General features: G+C 38.4%; 1 protein-coding gene across 1 annotated transcript in view; it reads right to left on the reverse strand.

The window, feature by feature from the left end:
- Positions 1-21,308, reverse strand: part of LMBRD1 (LMBR1 domain containing 1) — a 91,960-nt gene extending 70,652 nt beyond the window's left edge. Inside the window, exons 1-3 of the mRNA XM_016195551.2 lie at positions 21,163-21,308; positions 15,143-15,319; positions 5,463-5,523 (exon numbers count right to left, since the gene is read on the reverse strand). Of these exons, the coding sequence (XP_016051037.1) occupies positions 5,463-5,523; positions 15,143-15,319; positions 21,163-21,237 (313 nt within the window). The 5' untranslated portion in view covers positions 21,238-21,308. The remainder of the gene's footprint in view (positions 1-5,462; positions 5,524-15,142; positions 15,320-21,162) is intronic.
- Between the last annotated feature and the right edge of the window lie 1,067 nt (positions 21,309-22,375).

Raw genomic sequence — 22,375 nt, forward strand, 5'->3', positions numbered from 1 at the left:
AAAAGGCCTGGCATGGAATAAATATGAGTAGACTGATACACTCTCCTATTTTCACTACAGAATTATTTAATAAAAAAAAGAACTTAAACACAATAATCTGGAACTGTTTGAATAAAGGCATCCATACAATGAAAAATAATGCAGTAGAGTTTTTTACTATTCAAGATCCGCATAGCAGCAGTATTTGAAATAGCCAAAAAGTGAAAACCCAAATGATCATCAATATTAGAATGGATAAATGAACTATGGTATGTTATTATAATGGGATATTATATAGCAATGAGAATCAACATAGTACTCTGACCTCCAACAATACTGAGGAATTTCAGATATAATGCTGAGCACTAAAGAAGCCAAAAAGAAAACAATACATACTATATGATTCAATTTATATCTACACAAAAAAATAATAGCTTTAGAATTGGTGTCAAGAGGAGAAAGAACACCTAGGAGAAAGTGGTAGGACAATTACAGAAGAGCTGAACACAACAGCCTTGAATATTTCCCGCTTATGGTTTGGGCCCTCCCCATTTCTACAACCACTGCATTCAAGCAAAATCAAAACAAGCAGTTAGGAAAAAATACTAGCTAAAAGAAAATTTCACTCAAAAGCAATTAAAAGCAGGTAGTGAAAAAAATTAAAACTAAAAATTTCAAGAAGTTACAGAAAACATTAAAATAAAGTAAACATTTATAATAAATTACAATAAAAGGAAAGATTCTAAAGGTTAAAATAATTCTGAAACAAAAATAGAACTCAGATAAAAGGTTAAACACATAAATGATAAAAAATGCATAAGAGGCTCAAACATGAGATTAAAACAGAAACAAGAACAAAAGAAGTCAGACAAAAGCAGTGAGAAGTTTAAAGACATAGATGAAGAAATAAATTAAAATATTCAAAAAGAAAAAAGGAATGAGTTGTTAATGTTTCTGGGGTGGACACAACATCCTCAAATGAGGGAGTCTCCTTCTGAGAATGAGTATAGGGCAAAGGGACAGAAATTAAAAAAAAACTTTACCCTCTCTTTCTTCAACAAGCTCCAAGAAACTATTTCCTTTGTAAGCAGCTTCAGTAAACTGAGGACTGTTATCCAATCAACAGCTGGGAAGTTTACAGTGGGTAGAAGCAGCTGCCAGACTTCTGCAAACTTCCCAGAAAAAAATCATACCAAAGCTCCATTAATGTAACAGAAGGTTCTCAAAAATGTAGCTTTCAGACCTAGGATTAACAGAGATTCCTTCATGGTATTCACAACATGAAAATTATTTTCGTAATAATACGAAGATGTTGTTTGCCTTTCCACTAGCAGCTACTGTATTCTTCACCACCAAGCACTCACCAGCAGCAGCATTTTTTTCAGGAAAAGTCCCTCTGAAGCAGTAATAATTCTCTTAGATGTCCACCCCTGAGTACACAACTTTTTAATATTCTGTGTGAAGGGAAGTACACATAAAGCATACTTGTGAGAAGCACTTGTGCTGTTTCAGTTGTGAGTTACACTATTCACTTTTTGTTTCAAACACCATTTGTACTGGAAAAAAGAACTGACAGACAAGCAATGGTTTATCCAGACTTGAATTCTGGACTGACTTTCTGAAAAATGAGTAACGTCAGTCTGTCACTTCAAAGGAAATAAGTGAGAATACTTTTTGCCAATAATAAAACCTGAGCTTTCAAGAGAAAACTAGAGTTTTTGAAAAACTTGAATCCACCACCTTGAGCCCCACATCTTTCCAAAATACAAACATTTAAAAAAAAAAAAAAAAAAAAGAACAGTGGGGATATTAACAAAATGCAAGAGTAAATCAGAATCTCTCTGGATGTAACCTAGCTATTGTTTAAAAGGTCCCCAGATGATGCCAGGCGAGTGTGGCTCAGTGGATTGAGCATTGTTCCATGTACCACAAGGTCGCTGGTTCAATTCCTAGTCAGAGCACAGGCCCAGGTTGTGGGCTCAATCCCCATAGTATGCAAGCAGGAGGCAGCCAATCTATGTTTCTCTTTTATGGATGCTTCTCTCTCTCTCAAAAAAAAAAAAAAAAAAAAAAGGTTCCCAAGATGATTTTTGAAACTGCCCTGGGGGTTCAGAGCTGCTAAGCATTCCCATAGGTAACATTACCAAAACTATGTATTAAAATGCAGCTCATTTTATGACAAGCAGCTCCAGCTTAAGCAGTAATATCCACTTTGGACTATGCTACCCACTAATAAGGTGACCTTTAACATCTCAAAATATCAAATTAAGCCTTTCTGCTTTGATTCCATGGTCATCAAGAAATCTTCTATTCATAATTTGGCTTTTCACACAAATTTCTTCCCTAGATCAGTGTCTCAACTATCCCATCCCAAGATAGTTATATTTCCCACTACACCTCAAGTTCTACAGAGAATCAAAACCAAGTCCCTAAGTAATCTACTGTTTATAAAGATTAACTTAGCTCCCATGCACTTAAAATGTTACTAGGGGCACACTATTCTTAGAAGGACTGAGAGAAAAAAAATGACTAAAATAATTTTCTGTAGGCTTAATTCTCTCCATAAAATCAACTGAAAAAGCTGCATGAATTAGCATTCTACTTTAGAAGACTTAATTAGAAGTCTTTGTAACCTTGGTTATAATACATTAATACAATAGCCTCTAGGTTCAATGACAAGATATGCTGTATGAACCTGGGCCGCCCTAAGATAAAAGTTGGCTTATCTTTGTTCTACAGCATAAATACACTTTAATGTCACACAGGAGACAGACCCCTTGCCACAAAATTGTTTTTGAAGATCCAATTTATAGCCTTCCAATAAATTTGTATTGAAAAGGCAAGATTTCATTTAATATAGCACCATTTCAAAAGTTTTAATTTAACAGGTCAAATTTAAATTTTATCATATAGTCAATGTATTCATCAGAAATATAAATTCTATATTAAAATATCATAAAAACATTTCTAAAATCTATACCAAAAGGAGAGAATTTCAAGTCCCATAGATTTTCGATCAAGGGAAAAGGCAAAGGTTAGAGCCAAAGCAGCTAAATTTATATCTAATAAAACCTTTTAAAAAATTATCCCATCAATAGAAACTTCTGCAGATGTTTTTTTAGTTTCCAACTTAGTGTCCTACTGAAATCTTATTCAACATCTTGATTTAGTGCTTAAAAAAAAAAAAAAAAAAAATAGCATCCCTTTCCTAACTCAGCACTGACACATTTTTATAAAAACTCAAGTCTTGGGAGATCCAAGATGGTGGCAGACTGAGTGGAAGCTATGCTGACACTCTCCCGGGACCAATCTGGACTTACAACTAAAACACAGAAAACCCACTCTGAAAACCAACTGAAGATGAGCTGGGGAGCACCCTCATAACCAAGGAGGAAAAGTGAAGGCCACACAGAGACTGGTAGGAAGTGCAGATGCGAGAGGGCTGGCTGGGCTCCCACAGGCAGCAGCTGAAGGTCCAGAGGGAGAGCTCAGCTGGGGGGGTTCCCACTGAGGACTCCGGGGCTAAACCCCAGGCTGGGCTTCCCAGCCCAGAGAACCAGGACCGAGAAAGGTGCCCACATAACATCTGGCTGCGAAAAGCAGCTGGGTTTCTGTCTGCCAGGGAGAGGTGGCTGGAACTGCAGGCACCCTCGTAGAGAACCAACAAGTTGCATGTGCAGACACTCACCTTGAGCTCCAGAGGAGAGGGGCAGAGTGGACTGGAGCTGTGTGAGGGGAGTCTGGAGTTGTGGGCTCTGGAGACAGAGATCAGAGGGCACCCCTCTGGATTCCTGTGCTGTCATTCCCCCAGACTGCAGAGGACATCTTTCACAGGCACACATTTTTCTTCTAAGCAACTTTTGCCTGAGGGGAAGCAATTGCCCCATCCTGCTGGAAAACCTCTTGCCCTACCCAGAGAAGTTTCTACAGCCTGAGGCTCATTAAGAGACTGATAACAATCAACAAAATGAAAAAGGAGCCCACTGTATGGGAGAACATATCTGCCAATGACACATCTGACAAAGGGTTAATATCCAAAATATACAAGGAACTCAAACAACTTAACAAAAGGAAGACAAACAATCCAATTAAAAAATGGACAAAGCACCTAAATAGACACTTCTCCAAAGAGGACATACAGATGGCTAAGAGACATATGAAAAAGTGTTCAAAGTCACTAATCATCAGAGAGATGCAAATTAACAACAATGAGGTATCACTTCACACCTGTAAGAATGGCTCCATCAACAAATGAACATACAGCAAATGCTAGCGAAGGTGTGGAGAAAAGGGAACCCTAGGACACTGCTGGTGGGAATGCAGACTGGTGCAGTCACTATAGAAAACAGTATGGAGTTTCCTCAAAAAATTAAAAATTGAACTGCCATTTGACCCAGTGATCCCACTTCCAGGAATATGTTCTAAGAAACCTGAAATACCAATCACAAAGAACTTATGCACCCCTATGTTCACAGCAGCACAATTTACAATAGCTAAGATCTGGAAACAGCCCAAGTGTCCATCAGTAGATGAGTGGATAAAAAAGCTGTGGGACATTTACACTATGGAATACTATGCAGCTTTGAAAAAGGATCTTTTATCCTTTGGCACAGCATAAAGGGAACTAGAAAGTATTATGCTAAGTGAAATAAGCCAGTCAGAGAAAGACAAGTAGCACATGATCTCACTTATATGTGGAATGTAATAAAATAAATTGATGAACAAAATGGATCCAGAGACACAGAAGCATGGAACAGACTGAGGGATCTCAGAGGGAAGGTGGGGGTGGGGGAGTGGGCAGGGAGAGATTAATCAAAGAACTTATATGTTTATAAGCATAACCCAAGGACACAGACATTGCTATGGGGAAGGCCTGGAGGTGGGGTGGATGCGGGGTGGAGGGGACCAATGAGGGAATAAAGGGGACATCTGTAATATATTCAACAAGAAAAACAAAACAAAACTCGAGTCTTATGTTAAGTTAAAAAATTGGAGACATTTAGGTGGTTATTATGAAGCTTTTAAAATCCAACATTAGGGAAGGAAGAGAAAGGAAATGAGGAAGAGAAGGAACAACCAACCATAATCCCCTGGATTAAATGGGCTCTGTACAGTACAGTAAAGTTTATGCTACAAATTCCCCAGAGAGAACACTCTACTAGTATCAATATTTTAAAAAATTGCTAGGAAACAGAATTTTTAAATCAAGAGTGCAAGTGGGAAACTGGTACTGATAACAAAGGAAGAGACCTGAAATTTAAAGTAACTGGACTGAATCTCCACAAAGAAGTGCTACAAGTAAACCTATATAAAGCAAAGTAGGTAAAAGAAGTTTCAGGATTATGAGAATGAATGCTATGTTACTTATTTCTGGTGTTGAACAGTAATCTCAAATGTAATATCAAAATTAAAAGTTTATATTTAGCTTTATTCTATACTTTGGTTAGCAGCCCAGATAAAAAATGAAACTGAAAGATACTTACTATAGTAACCATATAATACAGTGTCCTCAATCTGTTTGCTGACATTAGCATTAGCCCAGTCCTAGGACAAAAAGGAAACAATAGAAATATTAATGAAACATACATTTGCTTAACAATTATAATTAAGTATTAATATGACTGAATATCACTTACAAATCTATCAACTCAAACAGGTATGGTCTATGCCTTTAAGAAGTGACAGACAAGTAAATGCTGAGATAAAGTGATAACATAGATCTAATCTAAGGAAACACATAAAAACAGGAGGCACCTAACTCAGACTGAATATCATGGGTGGTGTCCCAAAATAACTCTAAACTGAGGGCTGAAGGAAGAGAGGTCATTCTCAAAGAAAAAAATATAAAGGAGGGAAGAAAGGAACATACATGGGAGAGTTTGAAAACAACTGTAAAAAGCTAAACAGATTCACCAGAGCTTTTGGAAAGGGAAGAGAAAGCAGGTAGAGTGAAGGAGGAGGGGAAGGCAATAGGTTTGAAGGACTAGTAAGTCATGCTAAGTATTTTGGACTTTGTCTTAAGTGATGAATTTTTATTCAGAGTGAATGACAAATATGATTTGTATTTTAGAAAGAAGATATTTGAGCATAAAATAGATATACTTTTTAAATTACCTAAAAGATGCCCTGGCCAGAAAGCTCAGTTGGTTAGTGTGTGTTCCCAATACACCAAGGTTGTACATTCAATCCCCATTCAGGGCACAAACAAGAATCAACTAATGAATGCCTAAATCAGTGGAACAACAAACCAATGTCTCTCTCTTTCTCTTTCTCTCTCTCTCTCAAAAAACAAAAAACCAATTTAAAAATACCTAAAAGATAAATGGTGATAGATGGAGACTTGACTTGGGGTGGTGAACACACAATACAGTATACAGATGATAGTGTTGTAGAATTGTGCAGCTGAAACCTGTACAATTTTGTTAACTAGTACCACCCCCAATAAATTTAATAAAAAGGAAAAAACACCTAAAAGAATAGTCAATCTAAGCTCCTTCAAATTCATTCCACATAAGTGTTCTTTAAATTAGTAACTTAACTTAGAAAATTCATTCAAATTAATCCTTTCAAATAAAAAATATGTACATTAATAAATCAGAAGTGAGGTATAATGGCAAGTCTTTTTGTTGAATATCCTAAATTTTATGCATATGAAAAATTAAACCTAAAGAGTCTAAGTGACTGCTGTTAAGTAAAAAGGATCAAATTAAGTATATGTAGGTCAATTTTTTTCCATATACTTTCAAAGTTCAAGTCAGTATCAACATCCCACTTCACTACAAGGACTCTTAAGAAAGAGTATCCACATTTAATTCTCCTAAAATAATTTAGATTTCTTTTCTTTTTCTTTACTTTTTAACCTATGAAGACCTCTAACAGTGAATATCTATGAATTTCATACTGATAAATACCTAAAAGAAAAATGTAGAAAATCCAAATTTAGCACCACAAATGCAAAACCTTGACATACAACGCACAATAAAAAATAGTGTTTTTGGCTTGGCCAGTGTGGCTCAATGGTTGAGCTTCAACCTTGGAACCAAGCAGTCACAGTTCAATTCCAGGTCAGGACACATGCCCAGGCTGAGGGCTTGACCCCCAGTAGGGGGTATGCAGGACGCAACAGAGCAATGATGTTTCTCTCTCATTGATGTTTCTCTCTCTCTATTCCTTTCCCTTCCTCTCTCTCTAAAAATCAATAAAAACAAAAACCATATAAAAATAGTATTTTTCCAATAGCAATTAAGACTGTAAGAAAACTTAATAGGGTAAATGAAAAATTCGTTAACTATGTAATGAAAACTATCAATTATAGACTATTAAAAAGATCTAAATAAATGGAAAGTCACATGCTCCCACATGAAAAGACTGCAAATACCAAATCCCTCCTAATTAATCCATAAATACTATATATTGCCAATCAAAATACCAATTACTAGGGTTTTTTTGACATGATGATTCTAAAAGTCATCTGAAAAACACAAGACATAGAAAATGTTTAAAATAAGACCGATGATGAAGAATTTACCCAATTACTAAACTTTATTAAGAAAACATAAAAATCTATTATTATAGTAATAGATTACCTATGTGGCAAAATTTAAAACAATAATATCCAGTAGTGGAAAGTGTGGAAGAGAAGCTATCTCCTACACAGTAATAGTAAGAAAGATAGTCTATAACCTAGACTTGTTTGTTGGAATCTATCCTAAAAAAGATTCACATAAATCAGGACAGCTATATGTACATAGATATGTTTTAAGACGAGTAGTACTATCCATTGAATGACCTCAAGATCTGTTACTGGGTTGCCTGGCAAGAAGCTAGCTCAAATGGGGCATCCCCTTCCCACACAGTAGGAGGAGCTGCACCCAATCTCAATTACATACTCATGAGAAAAAAAAGCCCAAAGTTTCTAGGTGTTCAGCAACTGGAATGTCCTAGTGCCCCATAACAACTTGTATCTAAGCTCACACTTCTTGAAACCCAAGTATATAGTGTTTTATCTACCCACAAGGTCACTCTTCTGCTTGTCCCATAAGAGAAGGAGGTAGAGGTACCTCTGCTGAGGTACATGCACCTTAAGAAAGCTCACATCTTTGCAGAATGTCAAGTATGTAAGCACTTGTGTGCTTGCTAATCATTATCCCCATAAATTCCAGCCCCAACAAAGTAATGTTTATTGACCTTTTCACCATGAGCCCTTTACCCAACATTACTCAGGGTAGGATTGTTTAAAATATTAAAAAAAACAAAAACTGAAGACAATCTACATGCCTAGGGAGAAATGGTGAAATGTATTACTGTAGATTCATAACATGGAATATCATAGACATTAAAAACAATGAAATCTATATAAACTGGCATAAATGAACATCCATGAAGTAATTTTGAGTGTGGGGAAACAGAACAAGTTGCAACCAACAGTTTTGACAGTCTGTCTAAAAAATGTACTAAAAGAGACACCCATACATATACAGAAAAATGGAAAGAAAGTGTTAGTGCTCAGTACATAAGAATGGAAAAGCACTGGGGAGAATTCTATGCAATGATCGGACATTTTTTCATCCATGATTCAAGTAGCTAAATGAATACGTACATAAACAAAGCTTCAGCTCCTAACAGCTGTGTTTCTTTAGTGATTGTTTATACATCGAAACAGAAGTTTAAAAAGATTTCTGAAACTTGAAGGTTTTTTCAAACAGCATAATTACATCTATCCTACACAAACTCCCTACCAATTTCCAAGAGAACCCCAAGAGGTATTAACATATCCACTGAGAATCTCCTAAAAGTTAAACTTTAAAATTGAACAAGACCCCAACTTCAGAAAAAATATTAAATGTAGAGAGACTGAAGGTAATTTAAAGCCAATGATTCACTGAAATTTAGTATCTTTACTCCGCCATGTTCTTTTGTTTTAACCAAATCTTGTGCCAAAAAGAAAGTATTACTGTTACTATTTTAAAGCTAAAACTATGTGTAAAATATACAACATCACTCAAGAACTATTAGTGTATTTGGCTTTTATACACTGTCTTGCCTCCAAGGTATCTGATGTACTGTCAAAAGAGCTTAGTTTATGAAACCTTCCTTCTTCCACATTCTGAGAACTACTATGCCCTTGATACATTTTATAAACCACCCCTCCCAGAGTAGAGACCAAAAGGAACTTTAGAGTCATTTAAGACCCGAAGGAATGTGAAACAACCAAGAACTAATACTAAATAGAGAATAAAAAACATTTCAAAAGAAAGGAAAAGGGTATAAATTCCATAGGAAAAAAGATGTAATGGGTCACATATATAAAATTCCCTTTCCCATTCTTCAGGTGACATTTTGAAATAGTCCAACCCCAAAATACATTTGCCTCTCCTCAATTTTACCTGATAACCTCACCTTACACCAGTGTTCTCACTCAGGGGTGATTTTGTCCCCCACAGAACATTTGACAATGTCTGCAGACATGGGGTTGGGGGAGGTCAGTATGCTACTGGCATGTAGTGGGTAGAGGCAAGGATCTGCTAAACATCTACAACCTGCAGAAGAATCCCCCACAACAAAGAATTATCCAGCACAAAATGTCAATGGTTGAAAAACACTAACTTAGAGGTCTCTAAAATAATTTGAAGCCAAAAGAACAGAGCTCACTCAACTTACTACCGAATCTAAAACCTAAATTCCACCTGTATTCAATTGTTAGGTCTTCCTTCTTCTAGGTGCCCATACCAATCCTTTCACTGAGACACTCCCACCTCAACCCCTTTGCCTTCTCAAGGATACCATACCTGCAATAATAACCTCTCTCTGCTCTCAAAAATTTCTCCAACTCTACTGAATGCTTAAGTACACAAACCCTAGTAATTTCCATTAAACAACAAAGAGATCCACATTTCACCACCACAAATAAAAATACCTCCCCTGACCCAACTCTCTACTCTCCTAGAGGACAAAACTCACCAAAAAATTGTCAGCATTCCCTCCCAGTCCACATTTAACCCACTCCAACCTGACAACCCCACTGCCTCACTGAAATTACTCCTCATGCTCTCTGGTTACCACTGACCAAAGCCCACAGTCACTTTTCTACCTCTCTCATTTCTCTTTGAAAAAGCTATCATTCTCTCTTCCTGAAACACATTCTTCTGATTGTCATAGCCTCCCTCTTCTGTCTTTCTTCCTAACTCTTAGGTTACAGCCTTTCCCCTTCAACTGGCCTCTACATAATGAGCACTCTAATCCATGGTCCAATGCCTTCTCTGACTACTCAGTCTCCCCAATTACTGGTCAGTCCATAGCTCTAAACAACATCCATATGCTGATGACGTCCAAATACTTCACTCCAACTCTAAAGTCTCCCTGAAGCTTCAACTCTCTAGTTGACACTTCCACTTGAAAACATATAACAGGAACTTTGATGGTAACTTACCCTAATTACAACTCTTTCTAATATATTCCCTCTCCTGTTCATGTGCATGCATATACCGTTATTCCTCCAAGCTTCCCTATTTCTTCAAGGTGTACAAAAACCTAGGCATCTATGCTTCAGTTTTGTTTTTCCTTCACCCTCCATATCTAATCCTTTAGCAAATTCAAGCAGTTCTACCTCCAAAATATAAATATATATCAATTTTAATCATTTTTTCTCTACTAGCACCACTCAAATCCAACCCACCTTTATCTTTTTCTTTTCTTTTTTTTAAATATGTCTTTATTGATTCCAGAGAAAGGGAGGCGGGGAGAGAGGTAGAAACATTAGTTACGAGTCATTGATCGGATGCCTCCTGCACGCCCCCTACTGGGGATTGAGCCAGTAACCCGGGCTGGGACTCAAACCACAATCTCCTGGATCATAGGTCAATGCTCAACTGCTGGGCTTCCCACTGGCAGGGCCACCTTTATCTTTTACCTTCATTAATTTCATATTGCAGTTAGAAAAAAATCTAAACTCATCAACATGACTTAAAAGTCATGAACAATCTTGATCTCAGCTAGTATCAAAGCACAAGTTCCAACACCCTACTTCAGCCAAACAGGCCAAACTCATCCCTGCCAAAGGGCCTCTATATTTGTTGATTCTTTCTCCCTAAAGGCACTCCCTCTGGCTCTTCACCTGACTGACTTCTCCTCATTCAGGTCTCAAGTAACCTCAGCAGTCTGGCCTACCTCAGCAATTTGGCCTTCAAATCCTCCTATCTAAATTACCCACAACTAATTACACTCTCACATCAATCTAGCATATTTCTTCATAGAATTTATCACTATGAAGTTAGCTTGTTTTGTTGTTTACTGTTGGTCTGGTTTTACAGTAGGTAAGCTCCATGAGAGCACAGCCTCATTTGTTTTAATCGTTAATCTCCAGCACTCAAATTCATCAGGTACATATTACATGGTTAATAAATATTAAGTGAATGAAAATATTTAGGTGCAATAAAAAGTACAAAGTTCTCAAGATACAACTACCTCAATTTGAGAGTAGGATTGAAGCACTAGGAGAGAGTTCAATCCTGATTTTTCAAAATAGGCCATAAAGGGATTAATCATTGGGAGAAGGGAGTAAGATATGAATATTTTAGCTGTCAAAACATTAAGTGGCCCTGGCTGGTGTGGCTCAGTTGGTTGGGTGTCACTGGGTGCACCAAAGAGTTGCCGGTTACATTCTAGGTCAGGGTGTATACAGGAGGCAACAGGATTGATCTATCTCTCTTTCTCTCTTCCTCTCTCTCTAAAATCAATAAAAACACTTTTTTTAATTTAATGTTTTGATGCCATACCTTATCTACTAATTTTATTTTAATTTTACACACTGTATAAAATAAAGAATATTTGTTCACATTACTATCAATTTCTGATTTTCTTCGATTAGTACATTTTGTGTATATAGCTACTGGCCAACTACACAAGACAATGCAATAAAATACTTCTAGCTATTCTTTTTTTTTTTTTTTTTTTAAAGAATAGTTTGACTTTTAGAGAGAGAGGAAGGGAGAAGAGAGAAACATCGCTGTGAGAGCACATTTATCAACTGCCTCCTGTAGGACCCCTTACCAGGGATCAGGGATCGAGCCCGAAACCTTCCGATGCAGGGGACAACACCCAACCAACTAAGTGACACAGGCTAAAGTTGTTTTTTTTAATTCTATAAAGTTAACTGTTTCACAAACGAAAAAACTAAAAATAAAAAATTTTCTGGCTAAAATTATTCATAGTGCCATGTGTTGAACAAAAGTCAGAGGGAACAACTTGAACATTATTACAACATGGCCTTGACAAAAGAAGGCAGAGATAGCTAGGAAGGTAGGTAACTAAGACAAAATCAAGAAAGTATTGTGGACTGCCTACTGATCGAAAAGCCTGAGCACTCTCTGTTCCTCAGCCAAATGATAGCCATCATTGACACCTGGAGTTTACCTTATAAGCAAGGCCATAATCACTTTAGAGGCTTCAATATTTGAGGTGGACATCGAGAAAGTTAGAGAGTACATGTATTTATTTAGGAGTAAGAAATGCACATTGTAAAACTTAGGATACAATATAATTCATCATGAAAAACAATATATCTTACACATTTATCCTAACTAATAAGGGTCAGATATATTACAGCCACTGTTGCATATTTTCTCTCTAAATTTACGATTGTGGCACAAAGTCTGAAGAACTAATTCTTAAGTACTTGCACTTATCTTTCACTAATCACTTCACATGAATTCTTCAATAACGTTAGAGAAAATACATTCTACAACCTACTGGCAAAAAGTTTTTCAAAAATCTTTTCAGTTCTACTTTTGAATTAGCATAAGCCAGCTTCAAATGAAAACCCTTGTGAATTTAACCCCTTCCCCTCAAAAAAAGGAAAGAAACAGAAAGGGAAACAAAGGATATTTTAAAATATACATTAAAAAAGAAAAAGTATAAAATATTGGGGGAAAAGACTGATACATTATCTAAGCACTAAGCTGGCTAAAAACAAACAAAACTAAATAGAGACAACTAGGTAAATGAAGAGTAGGAATAAAAGAGAACACACAATTGCTGAAAAAAAATAACCCCTTAATAATGGAAGAAGAAAGTTTTTAAAAATGGAGGAAATACATTACCATGGAATTTTTCCCTTCTAACTAATGGTGCCACGTTTAGATTTAACAAATACAAAATAAGCACTCTGACTACAGTTACACATTTTTTCTCTTAGGGAACATTTAATAAAACAAGTGCCCTAAATTTTTATAGGTAATACTTTTGCTTCTTTAAGTGGGTGAATTCTTAAAGTCTTGGTCAAAGAAGTATAATATAATCTCAGGATTTAAAAAACAAAAACAAAACAAAAGAAAAACTAGTACCCAGAAAGTGAATACTACTAAATTAAGCATGGTCCCAGAACTAGTACATAATCTAAATGGAAGTTCATACTTTCATGAAAACACTTACTTGAGAAATTTCAAGATGAAAACATATTCCCACAAAATCTAAACAAATCAAATATTCTAAATTCAAAACTAAAAATATCCTACTCAAATAATAATTATACAAGAGATAATGAATACTAAGATATAGATAGAGATAAAGATCCTAGTGAACAGAGAGCTCTGGAGCCAGACTGCAGAGCTTCAAATCCTAGTTACAGCACTTATGAGCTATAGACAGGCTATGTCTATACCAAACCTTGGTTTCTTGTCCATAAAAACATGGATAATACTATCTACCCTCATAGGGTTGTTTGGGAGATTAAAGGCAGTTAATACATGTAAGCCATTAGGACAGGGTCTGATACATAGTAAATATTCAACAGGTATAAGTTCATACAGTCTTTGGCACATATTGTTTTTAGTTTGGATCAATTAAAAACTTGCTAAATGAAGACCTGCAGAAAATAACTATAGTTTTCACAGAAATCAAAATATATCTAAATCTAACCACAAAAACAGTTTCAAATTATTTAAACCCAGTTGGCTGAATTTAGGAACTTATTTTGGAACCATGCATTATTGAGATAATTAAAATAATATTTCATTCAAATACTTAAGTATCTACATGTATGTTAGACACTGGGCATACAACAATAAATAAGACACAGTTCCTGCCTCATAGAAGCTTATACTTAAAGCTTATACTTAATAAGAAACTTAAAATAATCTGCATAATAGAAAAGGAACTCAGAAATCCTCCAGTCCAAAACCCTTCATTTAAAAATGAGACTTCTGCCTGGCCGGGTGTGGCTCAGCGGTTGAGCATCGACCTAGGATCCAGGCGATCTGGGTTCGATTCCCTGTCAGGGCACATGCCCGGGTTGCGGGCTCCATCCCCAATGATTCTCTCATCATTGGTGTTTCTATCTCTCTCTCCCTCTGCTGCCCTCTCTCTGAAATCAAGAAAGATATATAAAAAAGTTTTTTAAATAAATAAAAATGAGAATTCTGCCCGGCCGGGCATGGTTCAGAGGTTGAGAGTCGACCTAGGATCCAGGAGATCAGAGTTCGATTTCCGGTCAGGGCACATGCCTGGGTTGCAGGCTGCAGCCTATCAATGAATCTCTCATCATTGATGTTTCTATCTCTCTCTCTCCCTCTCCCTTCCTCTCTCTGAAATCAATAAAGATATATTTTAAAAAACAATAAAAAAATTTAAAAAAATTAAAATGACAATTCCCCCCACCCCCCAGAAAAAGGAGAAATGTGAAGACTAGAAAAGTTAACTGATTTTGCCAAAGTTACATGCCAAACAGTTAAGAGCCAAGACTAGAACTCAGCTCTTATAATTCCCAGCCTAGTGGTCTTTTCACTATACCATACTGACTCAAAGTACTCATTATGAAATAAAGATTAAGATTCTGACCTGCCACTAACAAAAGTCCTTCTAAATTATTTAGTGAATTAATGTAAATCAAGTCACATAAACTTCAAGCTATGAGAAACACAAAAATATAACCTACTACAATAAACAAAAGGCATTCTTCAAATCTGGAGGGTTGTCAAATAGTTCTATGTCACTCAATAGTCTGTTTCTAGTCTTTCATGTCAGTTGTCACGTTCTCAGGCCCTCTGCTGCATTTCTACTCTCATTTATTCCGAGACAACAATAAAGCACAATATATACTAGACTGCTAAACTTAAGCACTTAATTGCCAAGAATATGAGGGAATAAAATTGCATAGTATAATAATTACCTTAAATGTACCATTTTGATTTTTCATATAGGAAACCAAAAATATATCCACTGGTAGAAGTGCCGATGTGATAAGTGCAATTGCCAGAGAAAAAATTGCTGTTATGGTGGAAACAACTTCACTTTCCCGCCGACTTTGGTATTTACGAACATATATCCAGCAGAATGCCAAAATAGCCTGAAATAGAACAAAAAGAAATGTTGTTATTGCTCTATGTATTCTCTAAAACAGATTTTTAGCATGTGTTTGAAAGTTCCAATGGGAAACTTGATGTGTAAAAGAGGTCCACTATCCCTTACTAAAAACTTAAGATTGATAATTTCAAAGTGTATTTTATGAATGCAGAACCACCTCACTTAGGTGCAAAGACAAAAAAACTAGTAAAAGTTAACAACAGCAGTGCTGTTACATATATCCTCACAAAACACAATTCAACTATTAATGGTTCCACATAATGTGATAGTTAAAACAAGTTTTGAATACTTTTCCTCTATAGAGCTCTCCAACCTAAAGGAGCTATAACTGGATGTTCTATTCTACTGAAACATCACAGAATATAACTTGAATTGCAATTAACTTCTGCCCCATTATGACAGTTCAAGAGTACCATTCAGCTAAAGACTAACTGCCAATAATCACTATGACACACTACACTATAATTCAAATTTTAAAGATAATTAAACCAAAAAAAGAAGTGCACACTGAAAATGGATACATGTGCATTGCAAGGAACTTTCCAGTGAAAAAAGTACACTCAGAGAGGTACTGAGGTTGACACCTCTAATCAAGCAGGAACTCTTAATAGTTACCAATGCCTTTCTACTGGTTAACACAGAGTATAGGACTTCAGCCTCCTGATTCTCTAAGTGTAGGTAACATCAGAATCACCTGGAATACTTATTAAAGCACAGACTGCTGGACCCCATTCCCAGAGTTTCAGATTCAGGTCTGAAGTGGGGCCAGAAAATCTGCATTCGTAACAACTTCCCAGGTGAGGCTGCTGCTGGTCCAGGGATTACATTTTGAGAACCTCTGCTGTGCTCAATTATAGGAGATTGCAGATATATACTAAATCAGTTGTTCTCAACCTTGGCTATGTGTTAGAATCACCTGGGCAGTTTTTAAACACCCTTATGCCCTCCCCCCAAGTCAGTTCAATCAGAAAGTGAGGCTCCTCCACGTATCCACACTCTAAATGCCTGAGGATTCCAATCTGAGCCAAACTCGAGAACCCCTATTTTAAATAAGGTCTGTAAGACCTCTAGGACAAAGGCATTATTTTATCCTTTCACTCTTTTCAACAGATTCAACTGTTGTTTCCTTTCTGAGTATCCTAGTTATCCACCTAACTAGTATATACTTCACTACTTTCACAGCTTCCAAATTTTCCTCCCCCACCAAGATATAAGAACAGCTCCATCAATGCAGAAAAATCCCCTTTGCAGCTTAGTGGTTGGCCCTTCTCTTCACTCTCTGTCCCTTGACAACCACTATCTGTTATCTGTTCCTGTATCTTCTGCTTTTTCTAGAATGCCATAATGTACTACATAGTATGTCATTTTCGAGCCTGGCTTTTTTCACTAAACATAATGCATGTGAAATACATCCAAGTTGTTGCATATAAATTCCTAACATATTACTAACATTTCAATTGGGTCTGAACATCAGGAAAAAATAAAGTGAGAAGGGAATGTAGACTTTGAAATCTGAATACTGAAGCAAAAACAGACAAACAATACAAAAAACACCCTACGCCCAAACGATTTTAACTGTTTACTCATTTTTCAGGGGGGGATTATTTTTCTTTTCTTTTTAGAAAAAAAAAAAAAAAAATATATATATATATATATATATTGATTTCAGAGAGAGGAAGAGAGAGAGATAGAAACATCAATGATGAGAGTCGTCATTGATCTGCTGCCTCCTGCACAACTCCTGCTAAGGATCGAGCCCGCAACCCAGGCATGTGCCCTGACCGGGAATCAAACCTCGATCTCCTGGATCCTCGACTGCTGCTCTACTGCTGAGCCACACCAGGCAGGGCGGGGGGGAGGAATTATGCTTCAAAAAATGTTTTATATTAATATTTCAATGGTTTGTTTTTAAATACATTCACACGTTTTAAACATTCCTCAAGTTATTTTGAAGTCATTAGAAGCTATCTTTCTAATCTTCCTATCCTTAGCAGTACCTAGCACAAAGTGTTCAATAAACTTTTTGTAGGGTTTCAATAAGATCCACACTTTTACAAAATTTAAAGTGAGTTATTACTACTGCATAGGCAATAGTTTGCCAATACCACATACACCTTCATGGAAGAGCAACCCAGGCAAAAATTGTTAAGCCAGAGGTTCCAGAACTTTTTGGTCTCAGGATCCCTCTACAGTTTTAAAACCGAGAACCCCAAAGAGCTTTTTTGTTTATGTGGGGTAAATCTATCAGTAGTTATATTATAAAATAAACCAAAATCCTCATCTATAAAATAGGAATAAGAATACTCTTATAGCAGGTTAAATGGATTAAATGAGATGCAAAGAGTTTAGCACAGTGCCTGGCCATAGTAACTGATTAACAAATATCAACAATTATTATTAAATGTCATATAAAATAATGTCTTAGAGCAGTTCATAAAAAAAAACTAACATATAATTTGCTAACAATTATAAGGAAAGGTTTAGAGCAGTCCCCAACCTCTCCCAAGGGATTCTGATTAAAACAGTGTGGGCTTTAGGGTTTTTTAAAACTCCCAAGTTGTTTTTAATGAGCAGTAACGGTTGAGAGCCACTGGGACAGAGGTAGGAATGAGAATAGATGAATGTTTGTTAAACTAATTAGCACACATACTGTCTGGGATCTTGTTAAACTGCAGATTATGATTCAGTAGGACTGGGGTCTTATGCTTTTTTACTTCTAGCAAGTTCCCAGGCGATGCCCTCACTTTTGAGTAACAAGAGTAAACTTGCTTTACAGAAATGGAGACAGTGTTGTATAGTAATGGGGAACGCAATTTGAAAGGTGGTGTAAGGCAAATTGAGGATCTTGGGGAGACTAGGAAGAAGGGTCTGAATGTGATATAGTAAACACAGATAATCAGCTTGGAGGAACTAGATCTAAAAATTCCTTATGTGGCAGAAGAAATCCACTCCACTTGCCCAAGATTACAGAAGTTGTCAATTTTAGTGTTCTGATTCTTTAGATGACTGGCAGCAGTTCTCAAAGTGTTAAGTCCCCAAGACCCCAGGCAGTCCCAAAACCCTTTCTGAGGATTTGCAATTCGAAAATTATTCTCATAACGATACTAAAATATCATTTGCCTTTTCCCCAATGTTGGTATCCGCACTCATGGTGCATAAGACATGGTGAGTAAAACTTCTGGCAAATTAAGCATGAGTCCAGACAATGGCACCAAACTGCACCAGTAGTTATATTCTTCACCGTCACATACTCACAGAAGAGGAAAATAACAAAGACAACTTAACTGACTGTGCTCAAAAAAGCAATACAAACTAACTTTATTAAACTTCAACTCAAGTCTTTTTAATATTCTGTGTGGGAAAATGTGAGGTATGCATTTAAGTTCTGCTGCTGTGAACCAAGGTGTGATGGCTGTCTCCAGGAAAGGTGGGTACCTCAATAGTTAAATGTACAAGTTAGAAGCTAAACTAGGCACTCTTTGCAAGAAACATCATTTTTACTTGAAAGCACAACTGAACGACTATGGTTATTCAGACTTGGCTATCTGGCAGATTTTGTTGAAATGAATAAAGGGAGCCTATCACTTCAAGGAAAGCAACTGACCACATCTGTTGCCAAAGATAAAATTCAAGCTTTCAAATAAAAATTAGAATATTAGAAAACTAGTACCTAAAACTAAGAGTGACTGTTTCTCAATAGTTATTTCTGGGATTACTTCTGACAAGATCAGTAATATTAATGAATGTGAAATTTTGGTATTATCTAATGAAACATATCCATATTTGGAAGATCTGCATAATTCAGTGAACCAGTGTTTTTTCTAAGTGACCAAATGCATCATGTTAAACCATGCATGGTGAAAAGATCCATTCAGTGTACAACATGAACCAATGTACCTTAATGAAACAGAACAAAAAGTTCATTGATAGGGTTTCAGATTCCATATTGCAAGTAACCTTTAAGAAGCTTCTGTTACTGAGTTTTGGTGTAGTATTAAAGAACAACATCCACAATTATCTAAAAAATACTCCTCTGCTTCTAACTATCACTACAACTGGACTGTCTTCATATACTTCAACCAAAATAATGTATCTCAAAAGACTAAATGCAGAAGCAGACATGAAAATCCAGCTCTCTTCTAATAAACCAGGAATTAAAGAGATCTGCAGAAAAATAAACAATTATCCTGATTCCTATTTTTTTTCTACTTTAACATCCAGTTGCAAACTCCTTAATTCTTCTCATTTTAGTTTGTTCCTACAGTAAAATCATCAACTTAAGTGCCTTCCCATCTTCATCTATCCAAAGTCTATCTCAATTACACTTTCTTCCAAAATTATTTTCTATTCCCTAGAGTCCTATTTCATAAAATCATACTTTGGTTTTCAGTACTTAAAGTAGCTGTTTCAATAATTTTTGTTTTCCTACCTATCTCCAGGTCTTCTTAAAGGCCACATTTTCTTTTGTTTGCATCCTCCTACAGTTTACAGCACAACTGCTATATGCAAAATGTTTATTAATTGATAACTGCCAAGATACTCCCACTAGACTTTGATACTGGTTACATGCTTGTTTTTCTTCTAAACCAAATGAATATGACGGTCTAGAAAAGCCAGTGAACTCTCAAAGTACAGGACTGGACCGGCACTGCAGGCCACAGCCAAGCTTTAGGGTTTCCATTTCCCATCTTCGTCACCCTATAAAGGCAGTACTATTTTCTGCGAAAGCAAAAGTAGCAAGAGAATCCTTTTCTTAAGTGTTCCCTTTTTTTCTTATTTTGGTAGTTTCTGGTGGAGCTGCAACATTTACTAGCAAAACATATTACATGGGTTGTAGACACCGTGTGGCATCTAATAAGTAAAATTAAACAAGGCTTGATTTCCAGAAGTGAAGATAAAAAAAATGTTTGATTTTTGTTTGTACTTGTTTTCAAAATGCAAAGTGGCTATAACACTTCGGGACTGAAGCAACAACAGGGTTGAACGAAGACCAATGAGCTGTGAATGGGGAAGAGTGGGAAGAGAAACAAATCGAAATCCCACACAAAATAGCCCAAGGGTTTTAATACAGGGAAAGAATTAAAAACTAGGTCATCAGGGCCCTTAGTGTCCACGTTGTGCTCATGGGATGAGCAGGGATAAGACGGCTGGGAAAGAAGGCGCCTGAGGTCGGATAGGTGGTAATACACCCCCGACACTGGCAGGCAGGAGGGCCACAGCCTGCCCCACACAGGGTTCTTTCTACACCTACCAACAGACTGGAAACGAATGTGAAACCTGGAAGTAAGAACGAACAAGTCGTGTCACCAAGACAATCGCACAATGAGAAGGCTGAGAAGGCTGGGGACTCAGTGCCCCCAAGGTGGGGAACCGGGCAAAGAGGAGCGGAGAGGCCGCGTTCTGAGCGAGCGCCAGCGCCCACAGAGCTCGCGAAGACCAGGGGCCGCTGCCCCACCCCACGGGCCCCGTCCCACAGGGTCCCAGGGCGGCCTGCCCTTCCCGTTCAACCCCCCGCCCTCCGTCGCCAACTCCACCCGCCCCAGGGCCCAGGGCCCCCGTCAGGGATGCGGGCAAGGGTTTCGAGAAAGGAAACCTGCGACAGCAGACGTCACCTGGAAAAACAGCAAAAGCGGCCGGGAGCCAGCACCCAGACCCCAGCCCCAGCGCCGCCCCCTCCCGGCGCGGAGGAGTCGCCCCTCGGCCCCCAACTGTCCAAGCTAAAGGCGGGGCGGGAGGGTCCACGGCGCCCGGAGAGCCGCGGCGGGGCCGGCCCCTCCCTCTCTCCCGGTCGTCCAAACACCGGAAAACTCCGAGCGCCTCTCCTACCAGAAGTAAGAGGCCGAATATGCACCAGCCGATCACCAGCTCCGCGGAAGCCGCGCTGGCAGCCTCCGCCGCCATCTTCGCTTCCGGCCCGGACGGCTCCGAGCCCAGCGGGTGAGGAAAGGGGGGGGGAGCAGAGAGTGCGCGGGACGCGGCGCCCGCGCGCCCTAAAGGTTAAAGGGATGAAGAAGGCGGGGCAAGTGGTTGCCAAGGAGACCCTGCCCTCGAGCGTCCCCTGGCGTTGGGCCTGGCGGGAGGCGGAGCGGCGGGCACCGCTGGGGGCCAGGGCGCGCCGGGACGCTTTGACGTCACCGTGACGTCACCGCGCTGCAGGCTTCCGAGGTGATGCGACAGCCTAAGCGAGGATGTCTCACAGCAACGCCGCCTTTTGAAATCCTGGTTAATGCGGCCTAAGCTGATTTACAGGAAAAGCCGGAGATCCCACTAGGGCGGGACTGAGTGTATCTGAGATCCACGCCAACTTTAGGTGGCCCCGCTGCCTCCCTGGAGGAACTTTGTCCCTAGTGCCCGAGGCACAGTGGTGTGGTTAGTAGGCCTCACCAGGTTCCAGGAATGGCTGACTCGGGACAAAGGTGACCAGTTACCCAACTGACTTTTTTAAAAAAAATATATCTTTATTGATTTCAGAGAGAGGAAGGGAGAAGGAGCGAGAGAGAGAGAGAAACATGAAGGAGGAGAGAGTGGTCGTTGACGGGCTGCTCCTGGGCACCGGGACTGGGGATGGAGCCCGCAGCCCGCAGCCCGCGCATGCGCCCTGACGGGGAATCAACCGCGATCTCCTAGATCCCAGGCTGACGCTCCAAGGGGGGGAGGGGCTCTCGCGGGGGCCCAACTGACTTTCTAATTTGCTGGCATTGAGGCCTAGTCTGAAAAACAGCTTTGCTGGACACTGGTACCCTGTGACAGTGTTTCCATTTGAATCTATACATGTCCGTGAATTTCCATGATGACTTCACATCCCAAAGGTATTTGAGCTTATAAACATATAATGAAATGGCAGGGTTTTGTGATATCCATAGGAGAACAAAACAGATACTGCCACAGGCCCATAAGGAAGCGGAGGGAAGCAGTGCCCCGGGAACGCACGCCTGCTTGGGTCCACCGGAGTGTGGGTACGTATTTAATCCCTGAATTCAACAAAGGTAACTGTAAGGTAATCAAGACACAACTTGAGTGAGCCCCACCATCTCTTCAT

Source organism: Miniopterus natalensis, chromosome 5, assembly GCF_054644295.1.
Source record: "Miniopterus natalensis isolate mMinNat1 chromosome 5, mMinNat1.hap1, whole genome shotgun sequence".
Taxonomy (NCBI): Eukaryota; Metazoa; Chordata; class Mammalia; order Chiroptera; family Miniopteridae; genus Miniopterus; species Miniopterus natalensis.